General features: G+C 51.7%; 1 protein-coding gene and 1 long non-coding RNA gene across 5 annotated transcripts in view; both read right to left on the bottom strand.

Moving 5' to 3' along the window:
* The window catches only part of LARP1 (La ribonucleoprotein 1, translational regulator), a 40,010-nt gene extending 26,571 nt beyond the window's left edge, over positions 1–13,439 (bottom strand). For 3 of the 4 annotated variants that reach the window (XM_030284183.4, XM_072935347.1, XM_072935349.1), the window contains exon 1: positions 12,968–13,439. In XM_030284183.4, coding sequence (XP_030140043.4) covers positions 12,968–13,310 — 343 coding nt within the window. In that variant the 5' untranslated portion in view covers positions 13,311–13,439. The remainder of the gene's footprint in view (positions 1–12,967) is intronic. The other variant, XM_030284181.4, reaches the window with a different exon arrangement.
* A 933-nt stretch (positions 13,440–14,372) lies between these two features.
* Positions 14,373–16,694, bottom strand: LOC115497134 (uncharacterized). Its single transcript, XR_003962713.4, has 2 exons — positions 15,543–16,694; positions 14,373–14,615 (listed from the first exon to the last, which is right to left on the bottom strand). It is a non-coding gene; the product is annotated as an uncharacterized lncRNA (long non-coding RNA).
* Positions 16,695–18,816: the final 2,122 nt, after the last annotated feature.

The raw sequence follows: 18,816 nt of genomic DNA, 5'->3' as shown, positions 1-18,816 counted from the left end.
TTTCTTTTCCCAAGAAAGCCATGGTAGGGAAGCAGGCAGAAAGGTATGTGGCCAGCAGGTAAACCCCCTGGGTTGCTCTCCAAGGAGCCCATCTCCTATGCTGCAGGACTGAGGCTGCCTGTCCAGGTCAGCTCCCTTCCCAGCCCTCCCAAGGCTACAACTAAAACACAAAGAACATAGGCACAGGGACAGGCTTTTTGCTCAAAGTCCCAACATAGAAAGGTGAAGCCAGCAAACCAGCCCCGCCAATTCCTCTCCACACACACCTGCTACCTCCCAAGGCACCCTGGTGTCAGGTATCCCAACACTGGCCAGATGCTGCAGGACAATGCTGCACAGCAGCTCTCCACCATCCTGTCAGCCACCAGCTCAGCAGCAGGCAATCCTTACATGGGACCCAGGCAGTCCTGCCTGCAAACACCCTCCCAGCCATGCCCAGCCTGCCCTCCAGGCAGCCCAGTGGGAAGGAACAAGAAACAACAGTATCTCAATGCAAATGAGCAGACCCTACAGTCTCACACTTCCTCCTCCTTCTTGCACACAGATACTTTTTTTTCTCAGCATGCACCCAAAATCAGAAAGAAGTGGTGTCTGAACAAAGGGACCTGCAGTCATCACGGGAACCAGTGATCTCTTCACTGCAGCACCAGGTACTCCCCAAGCCTGACCATTCTCCTCAGCCCTGTACAGAATCCATGCAGCCTACAACATCTCAAGAGAAAAACACATTCTGTGAGTCTTCCTGTTATCAGCAAAGCAGGGTGGAGGATGGAGTGAGGAGAAGGCGGTCAGGGGTCTGTATGGCAGCTGGCAGGATGCTGGGACAGGCACAGAGCATCCCTTTCAGGACCATCAAGTGAAGGTGCAGATGTGGCACAGGGGTGCTTGCTCTGAGCACCAATAGCCGGAGCTGGTGCACACAGCCCAGGAGATATAACTAAATTGAGGGCAGTTGTCCTTATTTTAGGTGGTGCTGGGGGTGGATCTCAATTTTTGCCTGATGGTATTTTTACACAAAGGAGAAGACTGTATGCTAAAATGGGGCATTTAAAGAGAAAAGCTGATACATCCACACACATACCCCTTTCCCCAGGGGCTATCTGGCTACTTCTGCTATTCAGGTATCTGGGACAGGTCCAAAAAAGTCACCCCATTTATGAGCCCCCATCTCCCCTCCGCTGCTCTCTGAGGAAACACGCGGCAACCACGCTCCTCTGCCAGCCGCGCTCAGAGTGCTGAATCCAAACACCCGCACAGGAAGCCTGTCTTGCCCCAGCTGGGAAGGGACCTCCACCACCCAGTGCCTGTCCCCAGCCCCCCTTTTCCAGTACGGAGCTGCTTCCTCCCTGCAGGCCCCGGAGGCAGCGGCTGAGGAGCAGCTCAGCTCATTATCCCTGACGCAAGAGAAGCGCTGACTCGTTATTACAGCAACCTGCAGCCATAACTGCCGAGGGCCGCGGCCGCAGGCCCGGTGCCAGCAGGAACCAGCTCCCCGCTGGCCCCCACCTCCCACCATTACCCTTCTGCTCTCCCAGCGGGGAAAAACGAGCTCAGAGTGCTCCATGCCACCTGCCAGACACCAAAGCACACTGACACCGTGCACTGGGTGAGGGCTGTGCACGCACAGGTACCAGCACAGCGATGACAGCCAGCTCTCGGCAGCTCCCAGTGGGACATGGGGCTCATCCACACTGCCACAGGAAGACACCAGCTGATTTGTTCTGGCTTTCGACCCTTGAAGTTGTAACCAAATCATCCTCCACATTTTGCAGACAAAAGACTCGGATGTCAGCAAAAAAAAAAATGACCTCTCCAAGGTCACCGGGGGACTCGCAGCAGGGACATGACCAGAACTCGATCACAATGGCTCGAAAGCTGCAGGGCTGCACCCAGGAGAGGGACTGGGGAGGGAAGTGCTGCCGGATGGCAGGATCGATTGGTATCTCTCCTCCTAACCTGACCTGCTGCCCAGCAGGGACAATCCAGGCACGAAAAAGGTCCAAATTACATAGTCCAGCATACACTGCAAAGAGACCAGAGCTGCCCAAATCTCTTCTCTGGCCCTATGCAACATTTCAGTTCAAATCTCTGTCACCTGGCTCTGCCTCGGAGGCAGTGCCTGCACAGGTTCCCGAGACAGTTACAGGCCTCTTCAAAGCAACACCCAGCAGAAAAGGGGGTGAGGTCTGCTAGGGAAAAGCAGCAAAGCAAGAAACCCTAAACCCAAAGATTAGCATGGCCAATTTTATCCCTCCCAAGATCTTGTTTGCTTCCTGTTCCCCTCCTTTGTTACCTGCTGAGCAGGATCGGGGAGGGTCCACCTCTCAGTCACCCAGATCATTCCAGCCTTTTCCAGCTGCCAGGTCCACGCTAACACCTCCCATGCCTCTCAACTTACTGTAAGATATTTACCCCCTCAAACAGAAGCTGAAGCATGAGACAGATGGGTCAAACCTACCATGATGCTGGCTAGGTCCCAAGACGGCACTAAGGACTGTGCAAGAGAAACAAAAAAAATGCTACTGAAGAGTTTATCCCAAATCAGTTCCTGTGCAAGGGTATCCAGACTACCTGTATCTGCTAAGGGGTTTTCTGTTCCCTGCCCAGAAAAAAGGTTAGATTCATTCTTAGACACCCCTGTCACCTACACTGGGCTCAAGAGCTGCAGCCAGTGTGAGCTCTAACATCAATTTCCCACATGGAAACAAATGCTCAAAACAGGTTTTCAGTGTATAAACAGCTGTGCATTTGGTGCAGTTCAGCTGTGGTGCCCCTGCTATCTTCATGTACTTGAAAAGTAATGAAGATTTCCAGCATCACAGAGTTTCAAAAGGAACAACCCTAGGGAAAAAAATCACCTATTCCAAAATCAGAGTGTTATCTGGGGTAAGTCCCTAACTAACACCACACACTAAATGAGTACCTCAGTGGTGATGCTCAGTGTCCTCCAGCCCAAAGGGAGCAGTGCAGACCCAGCAAGGCTGCAACACCAGCTGAACACACAGTCACCAGCAGGACCAGCACTGCACCTGGCAAAAACACCTTTCAGAGATCCACATGGATGAAGAAGGTCCAGGTCTCTTCTCCAAGCACCAAAGATGCCAATGGGGTTCTTGGGAACCTGACCAGAAGAATGAGAGCTCTCCAAAAAGACAGTCCTGCAAATTCAACACTCACATATGCACAGGCACACAAGGAATTACTGGAAGGTCACAGGCTGCTGTTTCTCCCATCCACTTATCAGTGCTTGCACTGGAGAGAACAAACTCTGGGTGTTCTCTCCTGTTAACCCCTTCCCCTCATCTCCAAAGTGCAGAAGCAGCAAAGCGCCGCTGCTCCAGAGCATGAGTCTCAACATTCCCAATAATGAATTCAACAAGGGGCTTCAGAGAAAGTCCAAGGCAACTTTAAAGATGCTTGATTACTCTTCCCATGGAGCAGCTGGTGACCCAGCTCTCAGCATCACATTCTTTAATCACGAGGAACCTGGAGTGATACCACTGGAGGCCTTAGGCCTTCCAGGAAAGCAACCCTACATGATTCTGGTCCAAATGATCACAGTCACCCTCACCAAATTGCTCTTTAAGCCACTGGACATTGAATAGACACTAAAATTTCTGGCACAATCAAGTAAAATACATGTCTCAAAGACTCTTGTTGAAATACAGGAGCCATTTTGGTGTGGCCAAGGAGCCAGCTGGATCCCACACTGTGGAAACTGATACAGGATGGTGCTTCCCTCTGACAGGGCTGTCACGCTCAGAGCTGCAACACACTTTTCTGCTTGCACATCAAGGACAGACCCAAACTCCAGAGAAGCATTGCCCAAGGACAGCTTAGCAAGTAGTGGGCAGGACAGATCCATCTCCATACAAGGGAGAATCCATTAATGTACCCAGAAATCCAGCATCTCCATGAAAGAGGATCCCACTCCACCCCCTTAAACCTCAAATGCACCAGTATCATGGCAGAGCCCCACAACATCAGACAAGGATGCCATAAATCCCTATGAAAACCCCAGAAACTGAAAACTGCAAGGCTCTCTCCACCTTTGGGCTGCAGGCAGAGGGCTGTAGGATACACAAGGCTGCACAGCAAAGACAACATAATTAAATCTCTTAACTGAATTACAAATCATCAGACACAGTCTGAGGTGTTCCCTCCCTCTGGCCCAGGCTATCTCCTTGGTTTTAATCAAGCACAGCCATTCCAATCTCCCTCCAAACTCCATGCTTGCTTGGTTCCACTCACTGCTGACAATTACATCAACTCAGATTTCACCTCCAATTGAAGCTAAGAGGGTTATCTTACTGCAATCTGCCATGTCTCCTCCAAATCATCTCCACAATTGTCCTTATATGTTTAATTTTAAAATTTAAAACCATGGCGGCATTTACAGCAAATTTCTCCCTGCAGAGTATGCAAATGTCACATTCATCATTCCACAGTTAAAAAACAAAAAACAAAACAAACAAACAAACAAAAAAAAACACCCAAAAAATCCAGTAACAGTGAGCTTGTAGAGACTGGGAAACCTAAAGAAAAGTCCCCTTTTTGTTCAGCTCAGTGAAAGACCCTATGAAGTGGCAGAGGATTTCTGAGCACTCAGAAGATGCATGAGATCATTGCTGGTATTCCCCAGAGCTCTCAAGGATGAGCTGGGAGTTGGGAAGTGAAATTCAATATGATTACAGTGAAATCTCATGCTTTGTCACCTGAGCACATGGTGGAGACACCTCCGTGATTCGCTCTTCTCTATTGCTGGGTGGAACCTTGTGCACAAATCCCATCACTCTTCTGTTTCAGTCACAGAAAAAACCTGATCACATTTTTGGGATGCGCTTCTCCACATTTCTGTATCTGGTACTACAGACACATCATTTCTCAGCATCACACATACTGGTGTCTCTCCTTACACTTAATTCTTCATTCTGTTTTTCCCCTCTACTTTTCCCCTTCACACAGCCTTGCAGCTGACCTGCCAACATGAGCCCACCTGGAGGTAACAGAGCTATGGTAAAGTGCTTCAGTCACTCCTTTAGGTGTCTCTTTTTGTGCTGAATGAGGCCAAGAGAATTGCTTTTTGTTATTGTGGTTGTCTTTATTTTCAGTAGGCTCATTCTGTGAGGTCAGGAGAGCTGACACAGACTTTTTACTACTTGGAAGTGTAACCTTTCCAGTTACAGCAAAGGCATAAAAATTGCACAGAATCCTAAGGGTCTTGCAGGAATAAACTCAGTGCTTCTTTAGCAATGTATAATAAAAGAAAAAAGGGAAGATGTGACCTTGGAGAATCCAAAGAAATTAATTTCCTGTAGTTTAAGTAATAGCTGGCTTATCAAACATTTGAGTGTTGCTTATTAGCTGTGAGTTCTCACTATTTTATTCTGTCACTAGCTTCATCATCTGCAAATGTGCAAACCAGACAGTTTGGTAGCTAAGACTTGGTAAAATAATCACTCATTTACATCACTGACCAGAAGCTTTCAAAAGCACAGTCATAAAGAAAAACAAAATAAAGGCTGCGTGATTTAGTGTGGAGGCTGAATATGTATCACAAATAATCTGCTTTAAAGACAGTGCTCAGTATTTAGCAGCATACCCACCTCTCAGTTACCAGGCAGGTAAAACACCAATCTCCCCACACACCTTTTCTCTTACTTTCCCATCAACAAAACTCTACTCTTTCCTCATTTTTGTGGTTTTTCCAATTTCATACTTGTATCCCCACATATTTAGCCAGGAAAAGAACTCACCTCTTCTCTCAGTTCTTTTCAGACTCCTTAAAAACTACCTTATGCAGCCCTGAAAACCCCTGTTCTCTCCATGCATTCACACTGCAGGCGAGCCAAAGAAGTCAGATGACTGGCAGGAAAGGAGAAGCAGTGAGAATCCCCCCGGCGCAGCCGTGCCCTGCAGACTGCAGAGTCACTCTGCAGGAGCTGCACACGCCGCCGCTCAGCTGGAAAAACTCAGCTGGCAAAACGTGCTGAGCGCTGTGCCCGGATGGGCTCCGAGCTGTGCCCCCATACCTGCGCCGGGCAGAGCGGAGCAGCCCCCGTGTCCCACCTGCGGACCCAGCTCGGGCTCACGCAGGTCCTCCCCCAGCAGGAAGGACACACAGCACACTTCCACCCCTGTCCAGCTTCCCAGTCGTGCTTTACTCTGCCTCGTGTGTCAAGGACTGTGAGGTTCACAAGCCCCAGCTGAGCCCCCATTTGTCCCGGCTGCCACGGTCACCAAGGGATCACTGCAGAGCTAACAGAGATCAAACGAGTGACACTGAGGAGCACCAGAGATGCTTCTCCTCCAACATCTTCCTGGTGCGGCAGGGATGCCTCTCCTGGGTCATCAGCGGCCAGGGCAGCTTTGGAGAGCAAATTGGGAGTGGAGAGCAGCAGCTGCTAGAGCAGCAGGTTGCAGACCTGTTCCCAGCCACTTCAAGGGGTGTCCAGCAGGAAGCAAATGTGCTTCCCCAGGAGCACAGGTCAGGGCACGCTGTGCCCGCCAGCACACTGTGAGTGTCACACATACTCTGGAGAAACCAGAGAAACATTTTCTAGATCAAAAGAGCAAAGGGCATTTGTGTCACCTCTGAATGTCACCACAATCAGACTGAGTGGCATCACACCAACAACCACCCTCTTTGACCACTTCTAAAGGAAATTTAGGTTTCCACCTGGCCTGCTGTGACAGAGCACCCAACCCAGCCAGGGCCACCATGGTGACCTCCAACACACCATCAGTCTGCAGAAGAGAACTCTACCATACCTTATGGTTTGTCACCACACAAAGGAACAAAGGACTCAAACCCACAAAATAAAAATAAAATCACAACCACTGCAGAGCACTGAACCCTGCTGTGTGTTCCCATGCAGCCCTGAAACACATGGAAGTGTCAAGGGAAGCTTCTGCTCCAAAGTCAGCTTTGCTCCAGAAGAAGAGTGAAGGTAACTCACTGATAAAGCAGGTATTAGATCAGCCAGTTCCCAGCCCTTCTCCTTGCATGTCTCAGCAGAACATCCCCCAGTACACGTAGCTTGAATGCTGCAGCAAGAGCTCTTGATCCTGGCAATACCCCCAGCAAGTGTCAGACCAACGCTGGGCAGGATGACCCGCTAAGGATGGCACCATCAGCCTGTGCAACACTGAACCCAGCAGAGCCACAACACATCACACACCAGTTTGCTCGGGAGAGGCAATCCACCCACGAGCCCCCCCCAGACTTCAGTACAAATGCGTGCTCTGATAGAGGCAAGTTCAATTAAGAGGATCTTCTGGGAACCTCCAATTACAGGATGAGCCTCCCTTTAGAAACATGTCGATACTTGACCACAGTTTCCACAACCTTTCCCAAAAACAAAAGTTTATCTTGCACAGCATTAGAATTGCTATCAGCAAACCTATTTCCACCAAATGCCTCGTGCCAGTTTTTGCTCCATAGCTGTGCAACATTCATGTGCACACCCACTACTCTGTTTGCCAAGCAATCCAACCCGACCCTAACCCAAAATTTTCCCCACACAGAAGTCTAGTAATTTATTTATTTAAGGCCAAATTAAGTTGCCATTTGTTCTGGTCACCCATTAGCATTACCTAAATACACAAATAGCTAAGTTCTCCCAGGACTGCACCAACTTCTTTGAAAGCCTTATTTTCCCTTTCCTCTGACCTCAAGTCGTGCAGCTGCATCATTTGATACAAGATATTCAGATTAACCAGTTATTTCAATGCAAGGCTATAAGTCTCCCAGCTCAATTCAGACCTCACTTACAAGGCCCTGGACCTGCAGAACGAGTGGAACCAAAGCCCAATTTCAAGTGAGAAAAGGAAGAAATGTAGAGCTGACCATGCCAGAGACCACAGAGTTGTCCACCCAGAGATCCACCCAGAGCTTTAGCCAACCCCAGGAGACAACTTCTTGGCCATGAAAAGCTCCACCTAGACAGCACTATCACCATGGGAGAGCTCAGCCGGTGTCATCAAGGTTGCATCACCTCTTTCCCCAAGCTCCGTGTGTACACAGCAAGCCAGGGATTTGTCAGAGCCAGCAGCGTGGAGACTCAGGCCCTTGGTAGGAAGTTAGCAAAGGCTTCAGTAGTGCTAGGATGACCAAAGGATAAGTAACATATTAAAGACCATAATGTAAATGCATGTTGCGGTTGGGAATGAACAAAGCTCCTCTGACCCAACTGGACCTAGGGAAAGAGCACCTGTAATAACTGTGAGGGTTAAAATGTTCAGTCTGATCTCAACAGCAAGAACAGCTTTCTGCTAAAATGCCCATTCCTTATTTTGCCAAACAAGCACAACCACAGAGATAGTGCTGGAGATTCATTATAGGCTCAAGTATGTAAAGAGCAACCTAACGCTATCCAAGTCTGCATTTGGCATTGCCCTGAAGATAATTTCACACTGTTCAGGCACAGTAAATAGATCCGGTGTCATAATCTGGAAGGGAGAGCAGAGCATTGCAGCCCCAGTGCCCCCATTTCCAGTCCTGCTTTCTGGATTCAATTTGTCTTCACATTCGCATGAAGTCCGCCTGCCGTCCCAGCTGCGGTGGAAATATCCATGGCGCAATGAGCAATATGAAGTTTAAAAGAAGAGCTGTGAGGGTATGGAGATGGCTGGAGAGAATCCTTCAGCGATGCCTTGGACCTGGCAGTTTGGAACTGGAGGTCGCAGCAGAAGCAGGCACTGAAGCCCAGCAAACAGGGCCAGTGAGTCAGCTCCCAGGAGCTGTGCTGCATTCCCCAGCCTTCTCTGCCCGAAACAAACAGTGCAGAACAGGGCAAAGGTCCAGCACAAAGCTGAAGGGCAAAGGTATGTGGGGGAGGGAAAACACTAAGCCTCACGGTTTTTTTTTTGGAGCAACAAGTTCCAGTTGCCCTTATACTCCCCAATAAGATGGGAAGAGTTACTCGAACGTTGAGTTGTGGGATTGGAACAAAAACAGGAGTTTGGAGAGGAAACTTGGGGTGGTGGAGGGGAGGCCTTCTGCTGCGATAGCAGCTTTGTTGCAACAGCCAGAAGAGCTCCACAACTACATGCCACGACAGAGTGAGAATTGCCCAACACTTTGGAAATAGGTGTGTGCAGGACTACCAAGCTGGATACCTGAGCAAGCAGATGTGTGTGTCTACTCTGAACACGAAGAAATGCCAATGCTAAAGCAAGCTTCTCATCCATCTTATCTCCTGTACTGAAGGCTGATTTCAAGGAAAGCCCTATGGGGAGTTAGTCAGCAAGGGGTGAGATGCTAATGTGAAGACAAATTGAATTCCTTCCCCTGACTTCTCCTCAGTACCGGTAGCCAAGTCAGACTCTGCTCAGGCATAAAGCAACATGCACTCTCAACAATAGCTCACCCCTGGTGCTTGCTGCTAGCAACGAAGGTGTGCCTTCTTGAAAGTACTGCTTATCCACCCAGCACGTTTGCCAAACAGCATGCAGGAAACTCTACTCAAGAAATCAAAGCACCTCCTGCATCTCCACTAGGAAATACACTGCTTCCCCTGGCCAAGCACTTACAAGGAGAATTTTAAAAGTTAGCCCAGGCAAAGCTCAGCAATTGCAGTGCCAGTCATTAAAACCTGCATGCTCTTACTTCCAAGATGTAAATGGCTTTAACAATAAAGAAGTGCCAAGTGCCTTGATGCAACATTTCTTGAAATGCATCCAGCAGGTTTTCAAAACCGGGTGCTGTTAACACCTGTCCACACCAATGCTTACATCAGCCCTGGTGCAGGGCACAGCGGAGGAGTACAACACGTTCCAGAAGGTCGAGCTGTTTTAACTGCAAGCCACACTTCTCATCTACAGAAGAACTGAAGAAAACACTTTGAATTTGGTTTATAGCCAGTAGTGCAAAGCTGGTTTTGCCAGAAAACGTTTCCTTCACTACTACAGACACACATACACTACCATCATGTGTCAGTCAGGCTGCTGGCTGCATTTATTTACATGATAAGAAGAGAACATGCAATAACGAGGGCATGGTCACGCAGACCTTGCTACTAGATCATTAGAGAGTGAAAACGAGGCATCATTACAGTTTTGCAGCGTCCCTCACAAGCAGTCAGCAGTGCCAAGTACAAGCCTTGCCACATGGGACAGGACCATGCATACTCAGGACTCAAAGGATCCCCCCTCTCCTCTGACAGAAACACACATGAATAAAAAGGTAATGTGCATCTTGTCGAGAAACCACGAAAGTTTTCTGGTGTGCTGCTCCAGAGCCTCAGCAGTATCAATGACGTTTAACTCGACCTAATGGTTGCCCCACTTACTGCCAAAGCTGTTGTGCTTTTGGGAGGTTAAGAAGCAAGGAGAGGCTTCACTTCAAGAGCCTTCCTTCCTGAAAAAGCAGAAACGTTTGCTCAAATATCCTATTATATTACGGCCTTCACTGCCAACTTTGAGCATAAAAATACTGCAGCAGGTAGGCATGGCACAAACTTCTAAAGGTAAATCCTAATCCATGAGAAAATAACCCTGTTCTTCAGTCCCTGTGTCAGGCCCCTAATGCACCGAACTAGCCCAGCAGGGGCGAGTCAAACAGCTCAAACAAGCTGGTGTTTCGACCACCTGGAGGTGGTGTTAAGCTCTTCCCTACCCATAGTCCAACAAGAACAGCAGAAACTCACCAAGATCTTGTAGGCAGCTGTTTTCCCTGAGCTCAATGCTTTTACTTTTCTAAGCATCAATTCCAACGCAGGCCATTGCAGAATGCAGGGACACCTAAGGAGAAGGTCTTGTCCATTAAATCTGCTCTGTGGGTCTATAATTAATATAATCATTATAAAAAAGTTAGGGCTTTCAAAGCCTGTAAAACAAGTCATAGAAGGATCCCTTTATCTTTACAGAGCTGTCTGCACTACGCTCTCTGGTCTCCTCACTACCTCTGGTGGATCAGGACTGCAAACATTTAGTATCTCCAGCACACAAGTACTGCACTGGGAACACTGCTGGATTATGAGCAAAGGCCTTGTTAAGCTCTGCTGAAAAACTAAAGACTTACAGTAGTGACTTTCCAGAGTTCAGAATCTCTCAATTCACTTCAAGCATAGAAAAAGAGTGGCTTTCCTTGGGTCATCCTCCTGGAGGTCACTACAACATCACAACATGACAACTCACCTCACCAGCTGATTCTTTCACACAAATTCATGCTCCAGATCTTTTTCGGTAAGTGTCTGCCAAAACAAATCCTCCACCCAATGGAATGAAGACACAGTTTGAGCCTGCAAACTCTACAAGAAGGTGCCTGGGTGCAGGCCTGCCAGGCAAGGTCAGCTGCCAGCCTGCCTCTCGTGGGAGCTCACCAGCCGTGTTTATTTTACACGTTTTCTCTTCTGCTAATGAACACGCAGCAAAAGAAACAATGGCCCAAGAGAGGAGAGGCGGGCAGCAGCACTGGGGGCACTGCTGGAACCAGTCGCTGCTGCCTAGCGTCCCAGAACACACCACTAACAAATTCAATTTTTAAACACCTTTGAGAATACAGAGACAACTGTGCTGGACCCAAGGACAATTCTGAGTGCTGCAGCATTACTCCCTTACCCTACAACTTCGTGGACATGCTAATGACACACCCTCACCCTCTCCCTCAAATAATCATCCCAGGAGCTGCAAGGGCCCCCTGCTTGTGTTGGGCAGCTGCCTCGTTGCTACTGACTCTGACAAATCACACACCTTTGCAACGGATGAGGCTGGTAATGAATCTGGGCACTCCTTACGCAGGAGACTCAAACACGAACACTCAACCTTGCAGTTTTGCGTTTTCTGGTTTATTTCTCGGGATCGTTATCTCAGAAGGAATCACAATAGAGTGTAACCTTCACACAAAGGAGCGATGTGACCAGTTTTGTGTCATAACGCACGAGGTGAATGCAGACAGCAACGCTACCCTGGATTTCCTTAAGCTTTGCTTATGTCCATGACTACAATGACAAACCAAACAATCCAAACACAGACTTCTACTTGGCACGATTAACTTGTCCTCTTTACTTCCAATTAAGATGACAGCTTTCCAGGTAGAAATTGCAGAGCTGTCCATCTCCCAGAGATCAATAACTCGGATGAATCACCATGCTAGGTAGTAACAGTTCTTACAAAACACTGGCACGTACAGTAATTGGGAATCTGACGGCACATATGGCAGCGTGATTTCAGAGCTAACAGAGACATGTAGAAAGAGATTAAGTCTTTCCCAAACAAGACGCTTAGTGAAAACTTCTGCGGTTTTCCCCTACTCCCAATTCACTTGAAGCAGGTACGAGAGGAGCGCAACACTCATCCCGACAGGCGAGGAAATGGTGTTCTGCAGTTTCAGCCTCTGCTGACGACAGCACCGGGTTCCAAGCGCGATTTGGACAGCGCAGCCCCCTCCGCTTCCCTTTTCGGGGACCCCCGTTCTGCACCCGCCCCCAGCCCGGGGCAGCGAGCGCGCCGGGCAGAGCGGCGCTCGGCCGCGGCCCCCGGCCCCGCCGCCGCCATGAGTCGGCAGAGAAAGGCGGCGCGGCCTGCGCGGGGGAGCCGCGGCCGCGCACACGTGGGCAGCGCAGGCCGCGGCCCGGGCAAGGCCCCCGCGGGGGCGGCGGGGCCGCGCTCCCGGGGGAGCCGCACGCCGGGGACCGACCACGTTGTCGGCGCTGCTGCGGCGGAATGCCGGGAGCGGGAGGGGAAGGGAGGGGGGGGCCGCGTGTCCGCCGCCGGGCCCGCCCGCCGCCACCGCCGCCGCCGCCACCGGGCCCCCGGCCCCTCCGCTCGCCGCCGCATGGCCGGGCCGCGCTGCCCCCCCCGCCTCGTGGCCGCGGCCGCGCCGCCGCTCCCCCGCCCCGCCGGGCCCCGCAGGCCGCGGGCGCGGCCCCACGCCGCGTGTGCCGCATGGCGCGGCCGCCCGGGGCGCGGTCGGCGGCGCGGCCGGGCCCCCCCGCCCCGCTCCCAGCGACCCCCGAGCACCCACCGGGAGGCGACTGCCCGTTCACGGCCGGCGCGTTCTTCGTCCAGGGGTTCACCTTGGGCGGCGGGGCCTCGATGAACTCCCGGCGCCCCGCGCCGCCCGCCTCGCCGCCGTCCTCCGCCTCGCCGCCGGCCCTCAGCAGGCTCTCCTTCTCCTGGTTGTTGCTCTCCTCCTTCTGCTGCTTGGCGCTGGGCGGCCTCGGCGCCGCCGGCCCGCCGTCGGGGCCCATGGGCGGCTCGCCCTTCTCCCGGCCGCCGTCCTGCGGCGGCTTCAGCACCAGGGCGCGCTCCTCGGCGGGCAGCAGCGGGGCCGTGCCGGGCAGCAGCGCCTCCACCTGCGTCGCCATCTGCGCGCCCCCGAGCCCCGCCGGGAACCCCCCGACCCCGGTGCCGCCGCAATATGGAGCCGCGCGGGGACCACGCGACTGCCGCGGGGGCGCGCACCGCCCGCCCGTGCGCGCCGCCGGCGAGGGGAGGGGCGGCGCGGGGCGCGCCCCCGCGGGGCGGCCGGCGGCGCGCACGGGCCTGATGCAACGCCCGGCTGGGCTGGGCTGGGCCGGGCTGGGCTGGGCTGGGGGGGAGGGAACCGGGGGGTTTAAAGGGCTCCGGCCCCTTCCCGACAGCCCGGCCTCGCTGCCCGGCTCGGAGAGATCGGGTTGGGGCCATGGGAACCGCTGCCGGCTCGGGGAGTACGGGAGCGAACGCACCGGTGGAGCCCCCGAGCCCCCGGCGGCATCAGCCAGGAGCCGAGGGGTAGGGATGCTCTCGGTCACCCACGCCTGGGGATAACCGGATAACGTGGTTGGAAAGTGCAGAAAGGGACGCGGTGCGTGTCCTGGGGAATCACGGAACCACAGAAACGGCCGGGTTGGGCCAGCTGGTCCCACCTCTCTGTAAAAACAGGGCTGTCCCAGAGCACATGGCACAGGATTGCATCCAAACGGTTCTTGAGTATCTCCAGTGAGGGAGACCCCGCAGCCTCTCTACTCTCTGTTCCAGTGTGGGTCACTGCACAGTAAAGAAGTTCTTCCTTATATCCAGGTGGAATTTCCTGTGCATCAATTTTTGCCTATTGCATGTGTCCTATTGCTCAGCACCACCGAGAAGAGCCCTGCTCCGTGTGCTTGGCTCCTCCCTTTAGATATTTATGCACATTGATGAGGGAGAAACCACCTCTCATCTCCTCTGCCCAGCAAAACCTTTGTTTGAGTAGGCTAAAATATTTAATTGCTCTCTAGCTGATAGAATGTCACTTGCTCATCACCATCATTGAATATTCCTGGTACTTGTCCTCAATTCTTGCAGGCAGCAAGACAGCGACTGCAGACCGTGTGTGTATGTGCACATGAATTATACACATTTAAAAGGCAACTTGCACTGCCAATACCATTTAGCACAACCTGCCTAATTCACAGCAGCCCTTACTTGATGCCTTTTGTATTAAATGCGAGCTTCTCCCAGCCTCTTCCCTCATCACAGCGAGCACACCACTCTGCTTCTGCCTGGAAAGGTTCATCTGGAAGTCCCAGCATGTCCTGCAGCCCCAGGGACACATCTATGCAATCCCTGCAGGAGACCCGTCAGCATGACAAGGCACTGAAGATGTAGCTGCCAGCTGCTGATGCGTGGAGAAGGATGAAAAGCTGATTTCACTGTTGGAAGGAAAGAAGAAAGTGAGAAACAAACATGAGCTCAGCACAACATTTGGAAGGGCAACAGCATCATGGTGGATCCATAGAGGGAGTCCCAGGCTGTTCAGGGATGCTCCACTGAGACCATCTCTGCTCTGTGTGTGCCCTGGTACCCAAGCTTTTAGCTCAGAGAATACCCTCCTGTGCCACAGCCTCTGGGATCACCAGCATTTATCCCAAATCATTCAAGAATTTGACCAGTAAAATTCCAAAAGGAACTTCAAATATAACTCCAGAAGAGAGGTCTGCTGTCCTGGCTGGCTCAATACCTGAGCTGCAGTAACCCAAGCCACATCCTGTGCTCCTGTGCCCAGTCCCTGATGTGCTGGGGGCTCCTCATGAGTGTGACTTGGAGCTGCACAGCTCCCAGCCAGTCTCCCACCTACACCCTCTCTAGGAGCAGGTCCTGGCGTGGGGAGCACGGCTGGGTGAGGAAGGTGGCTGTAGCCAGGGGACCTGCAGGCCGTTGGTGTCCCTCACCTGTCCCCAGCCAGGGTGCAGAGTTCCAGCTCGCTCCCTTTGGGATGCTGCTCTGCTGCCACGTGAGCAGGAACGAGCCCGCGGTGGCCAAGAGCCAAACTGTCTCCAGAGCTGCCAGGCAGGAGGGAGCTGGGCGAGTCTCACCCCTATGCAGTGCCCAGCCAGCCCAAACCCCGGCAGATTTTCAGAGTTAGAAAATAAATGCATGAGCAAGGGTGAGGGGGGGAGAGAGGTGTCCGTGCAGGTTTCTTGAATCAGCTATAGGGAACACCACCTTGGCAGGTCAGCTCTCAAACACCCATCCTCCATGGCCAGGGAAGCTGGGTGTGCACCACCTCCCGCTGCTGTAAACACGCTGGCCGTGTCCAGCAAGCTCCGTGTCCTCCACTCCTCCCTTGGTGTCCTCACCTCTGCTGGGCCCATCTTCCCCTGCTCTGCCCAGCGTCCACTTGGATATTCTGCTCCTCCCTCCAGGGGCTTGCTGAGAGGCAGCCAAGGAGTCTCCACATTTCTGCAGCACAGTTCACTGGCAACTAATCCATCTCTGCTTTCCCCAAATTCAACAAAAGCACCTGACTGGCATCCCCAATCCTGCTTCTCCGCCCCATCCTTCGCCCAGAAGTGTCCCTGTGCCTGCCCAGACCACATCAAGCAGCTCTGGGTGCTGCCTCCCGGCCCTGTGCTGGCCCTGCGCAGGCTCTGAGGAAGCAGTCTCCAGGGAAACTCCTCTGCTGAGCAGTGATTTGGGCAGGAGCTCCCCACCTCCCTTGCTCCCTGTACAACAGCTTATTTATTTCTCCCCGACTGAAGCGTGGCTTGCATATTTATCACAGACAGCCGGCTGCTTTGGTGCTGGCCTGAAGGTTTAAAGATTCTTTGATGGTGGCCATTAATGTCTCTGAGCATCTCTGAGTCTTGCTTGGCTGGAATATCCCCAGCTTCATTTCTGCTGGTCTGGCAAGCTCACCTAGGGGCCCAGCCTTCCCTTTGGGAACAGCTTTAGTTCAGTGGCCTGGAGCAAGGCCTGTGCATGGCGAGGAGCACAAAGCAGCCGATGTGACTGATATGCTCCTTAACTTCACCATCCTGTTTGGCTGGTAGCTCAGCCCCTTTCTCAGGTTCCACCTGCCTAATTTTGTCCAGCGCCGTGGCCACGAGGTCGCCGTTAAAAGTGTTTCTTTCCTGCAGTTTCACCTTTGCTCTAGTCTGGCCCTGAGTGCCGCTCGCTGCAGCACACTCCTATCACACCTCCTTTCCCTGCATCCAGGCTGTGCAGACCTTGATGTGTGCTTCCCAAGGGAATTTTCTTTCCCCAGCACCTCCAGCCCAGTTTGCCTGCTGCCAGTGCTGGTCACGCTGTTCCCTGGTGAGATGCCCAAGCTTTACACGTGGATGGCAGAATATTAAGGCTCAGGCATCTTTAACGCTGTGCAAAAGAGGATTTTTCCGGGAAAGTCCAAGCTTCCTATCCTGAGTCATATGCTTTGACTTATTTATGTGGTTGTTATTGCTCCATGAACCCTGCCGGGCAGAAGCACTGTCAGGGACAATGCACACAAGGTTGGGCTGACTTTCCTGCAGCAGCCCTGCAATGTTGCCCTCCAGCAAACCCAACTGCCCCTGAGGGATGTCGAAGTCCTGCTCCCAATGGACTTGTAAAAGCAGTCTGACCATCCAACTGCTGGTGCCCACAGGGAAAAGCTTTTCAAAGGACACCCACAGCTCTTTCCTAGAAGAGAAGGATCTTCACTCTGAGAAGAGGGTGGTATGCTGGTGCAGAACCATTCTCAGGACTCTAGGCCAACAGTTACAACCCTCAAATTCAAATGGGAATTTTTAATTTCAGAAATCCTGACAGTTTTCCATTGAAAAATACTCAGCTTGCCCTGAAATTCTTCATCAGGGTACTCTGACCCAACCTTTTCAGTCTGGGTGAGATTCTTTCCCACAAAACAGTGGAAGCCCAAATTTCAGTCCCAATTTGCTGTGCCACTGGTGAGTGGGGCTGAGGGCAGGCTGCCAGCAAATCCCTGTGACTCTGCCATGGCAAGCGCCTCCAACCAGCAGACACCTATTAGTGGCACATAGTGGCCATCACAAAGGACTTGAGTACTTTTAAAATTAAACACCTAAACCTTTTATTCTACTACTCAAAATATCCCATTTTGACCTGCTTTAGCTCACAACCAGAGGAAGGTGTCCATTCTTGCAGGTTTCTGCCAGAGAGAGCACCAACATTCCCCAGTTTAACCTAGATTTTAGCCTCTCCTTGCCCTGTGTTTTTAACCCCAGAGCTTCCACCCCTGCTCTGGAGTGAGGGACCATGCACTAAAGCACAAAGCACAGCCAGAGCAGCTATCTCAGCGCCTGCACTTCTGCTGCCAGGGCACAGGGGTGAGAACACACTGAGTGCTCCAGACAGCCCCATATCTATCTGCAGCCATGCGATCCAGAGAGATGGAAGACACTCCCTGGCTCTGAGATTAATTCACTTGGACCCTTCCAGCAAAGCATATGAAGGATCAGCGTGAAGAGTGAGTGCATTCCCACCAATAAGTAATTTTCAACCTGTGTAATAAAACAGCAGACACTAACGAGTTCCATTACATCCCCATTAAAAAGTGCTTTCACTTAGCAGGACCTCACAGCCCAGGGGCTTGGTGGTTTGGTGCTGCAGCCCAGCCAAAGGCACTGTGCTCTCAGGGCACTCTGCCATGCCTGGGGTAGGAACCAGCTCCCAGAGCTGCTGGCCCCTCACTGCTTCCACCCCTGCTCTGCACACTGGGAAATGGTGCTGCAGATGTGTTCATGTCTGAGAGTGCACCCCATGGATTTTCCTGGTGCTAGGAAGTTAGATTGAAATGTGAGCAAATATCCTGTGATTAAAATCTGAAGCCTGTTATGCAGCTTTTGCGTGTTTTTAATAAGTGGGTTGGAGGAGGGGATGTCTAATGATACATAACTGCTTTTATCCTCACAACTTTTCCCTCAAAGAGCCACAGTTCTTGTAGGACTCCCCCAAAGCCAGTAAATAATCTTGACTGCTTGAGAAAAATTTCCCCATTTCCTAGTTATTGATGGTGTGGGCCTTGGAAAGCAATACCTCCTCTAGAACACAATTTCTCACCTTGTAGATTTTGCTGGAGATATATTAACCCAAGGTTTCTTATGTCCCCTAAACCACTTCCATTTCCAGGAGCATGTGAAAACATGACATAACTTGACCACTGAACCTGATATTTTCTCTGAAGGATATGTACCATCCATGCCACCCCTCTGCCATCAGGAATTTCAGCAGAAATATTTCAGACACTTCTACAAAAAGAGATATAAGAGCTCTACTACCCTTGTTCATGATGCCTTAAGCTCCACGTGCTTCAGATGAGATCCTGCATCCTTCCCAGGTCTCAACCACCCACAGCAGTGCCAGAGGTCCCTGACTCAGCTCACCCAAGGATGTGCCATTGCTGTGGAGAAACAAAGCACGCTGGCAATGTGCTGTGATTCCCAGGAATTTGTATTTCCCTGCCATCCATTCCTTGCACCAGCACTGGCCAGGGTCATACATCTTTCTGCCTTGTGCCTGATGTGCAGGAAGGCACCAGCCAGTGGCTGTTCCACAGAGCTCAATTAATTCAAACACTGGCAGCTTGTGCAGGTGCCCTAAAAGCTCCCAAAGACT

The sequence above is a fragment of the Taeniopygia guttata genome, chromosome 13, assembly GCF_048771995.1.
Source record: "Taeniopygia guttata chromosome 13, bTaeGut7.mat, whole genome shotgun sequence".
Taxonomy (NCBI): domain Eukaryota; kingdom Metazoa; phylum Chordata; class Aves; order Passeriformes; family Estrildidae; genus Taeniopygia; species Taeniopygia guttata.
This window is presented reverse-complemented; position numbering and strand designations above follow the sequence as displayed.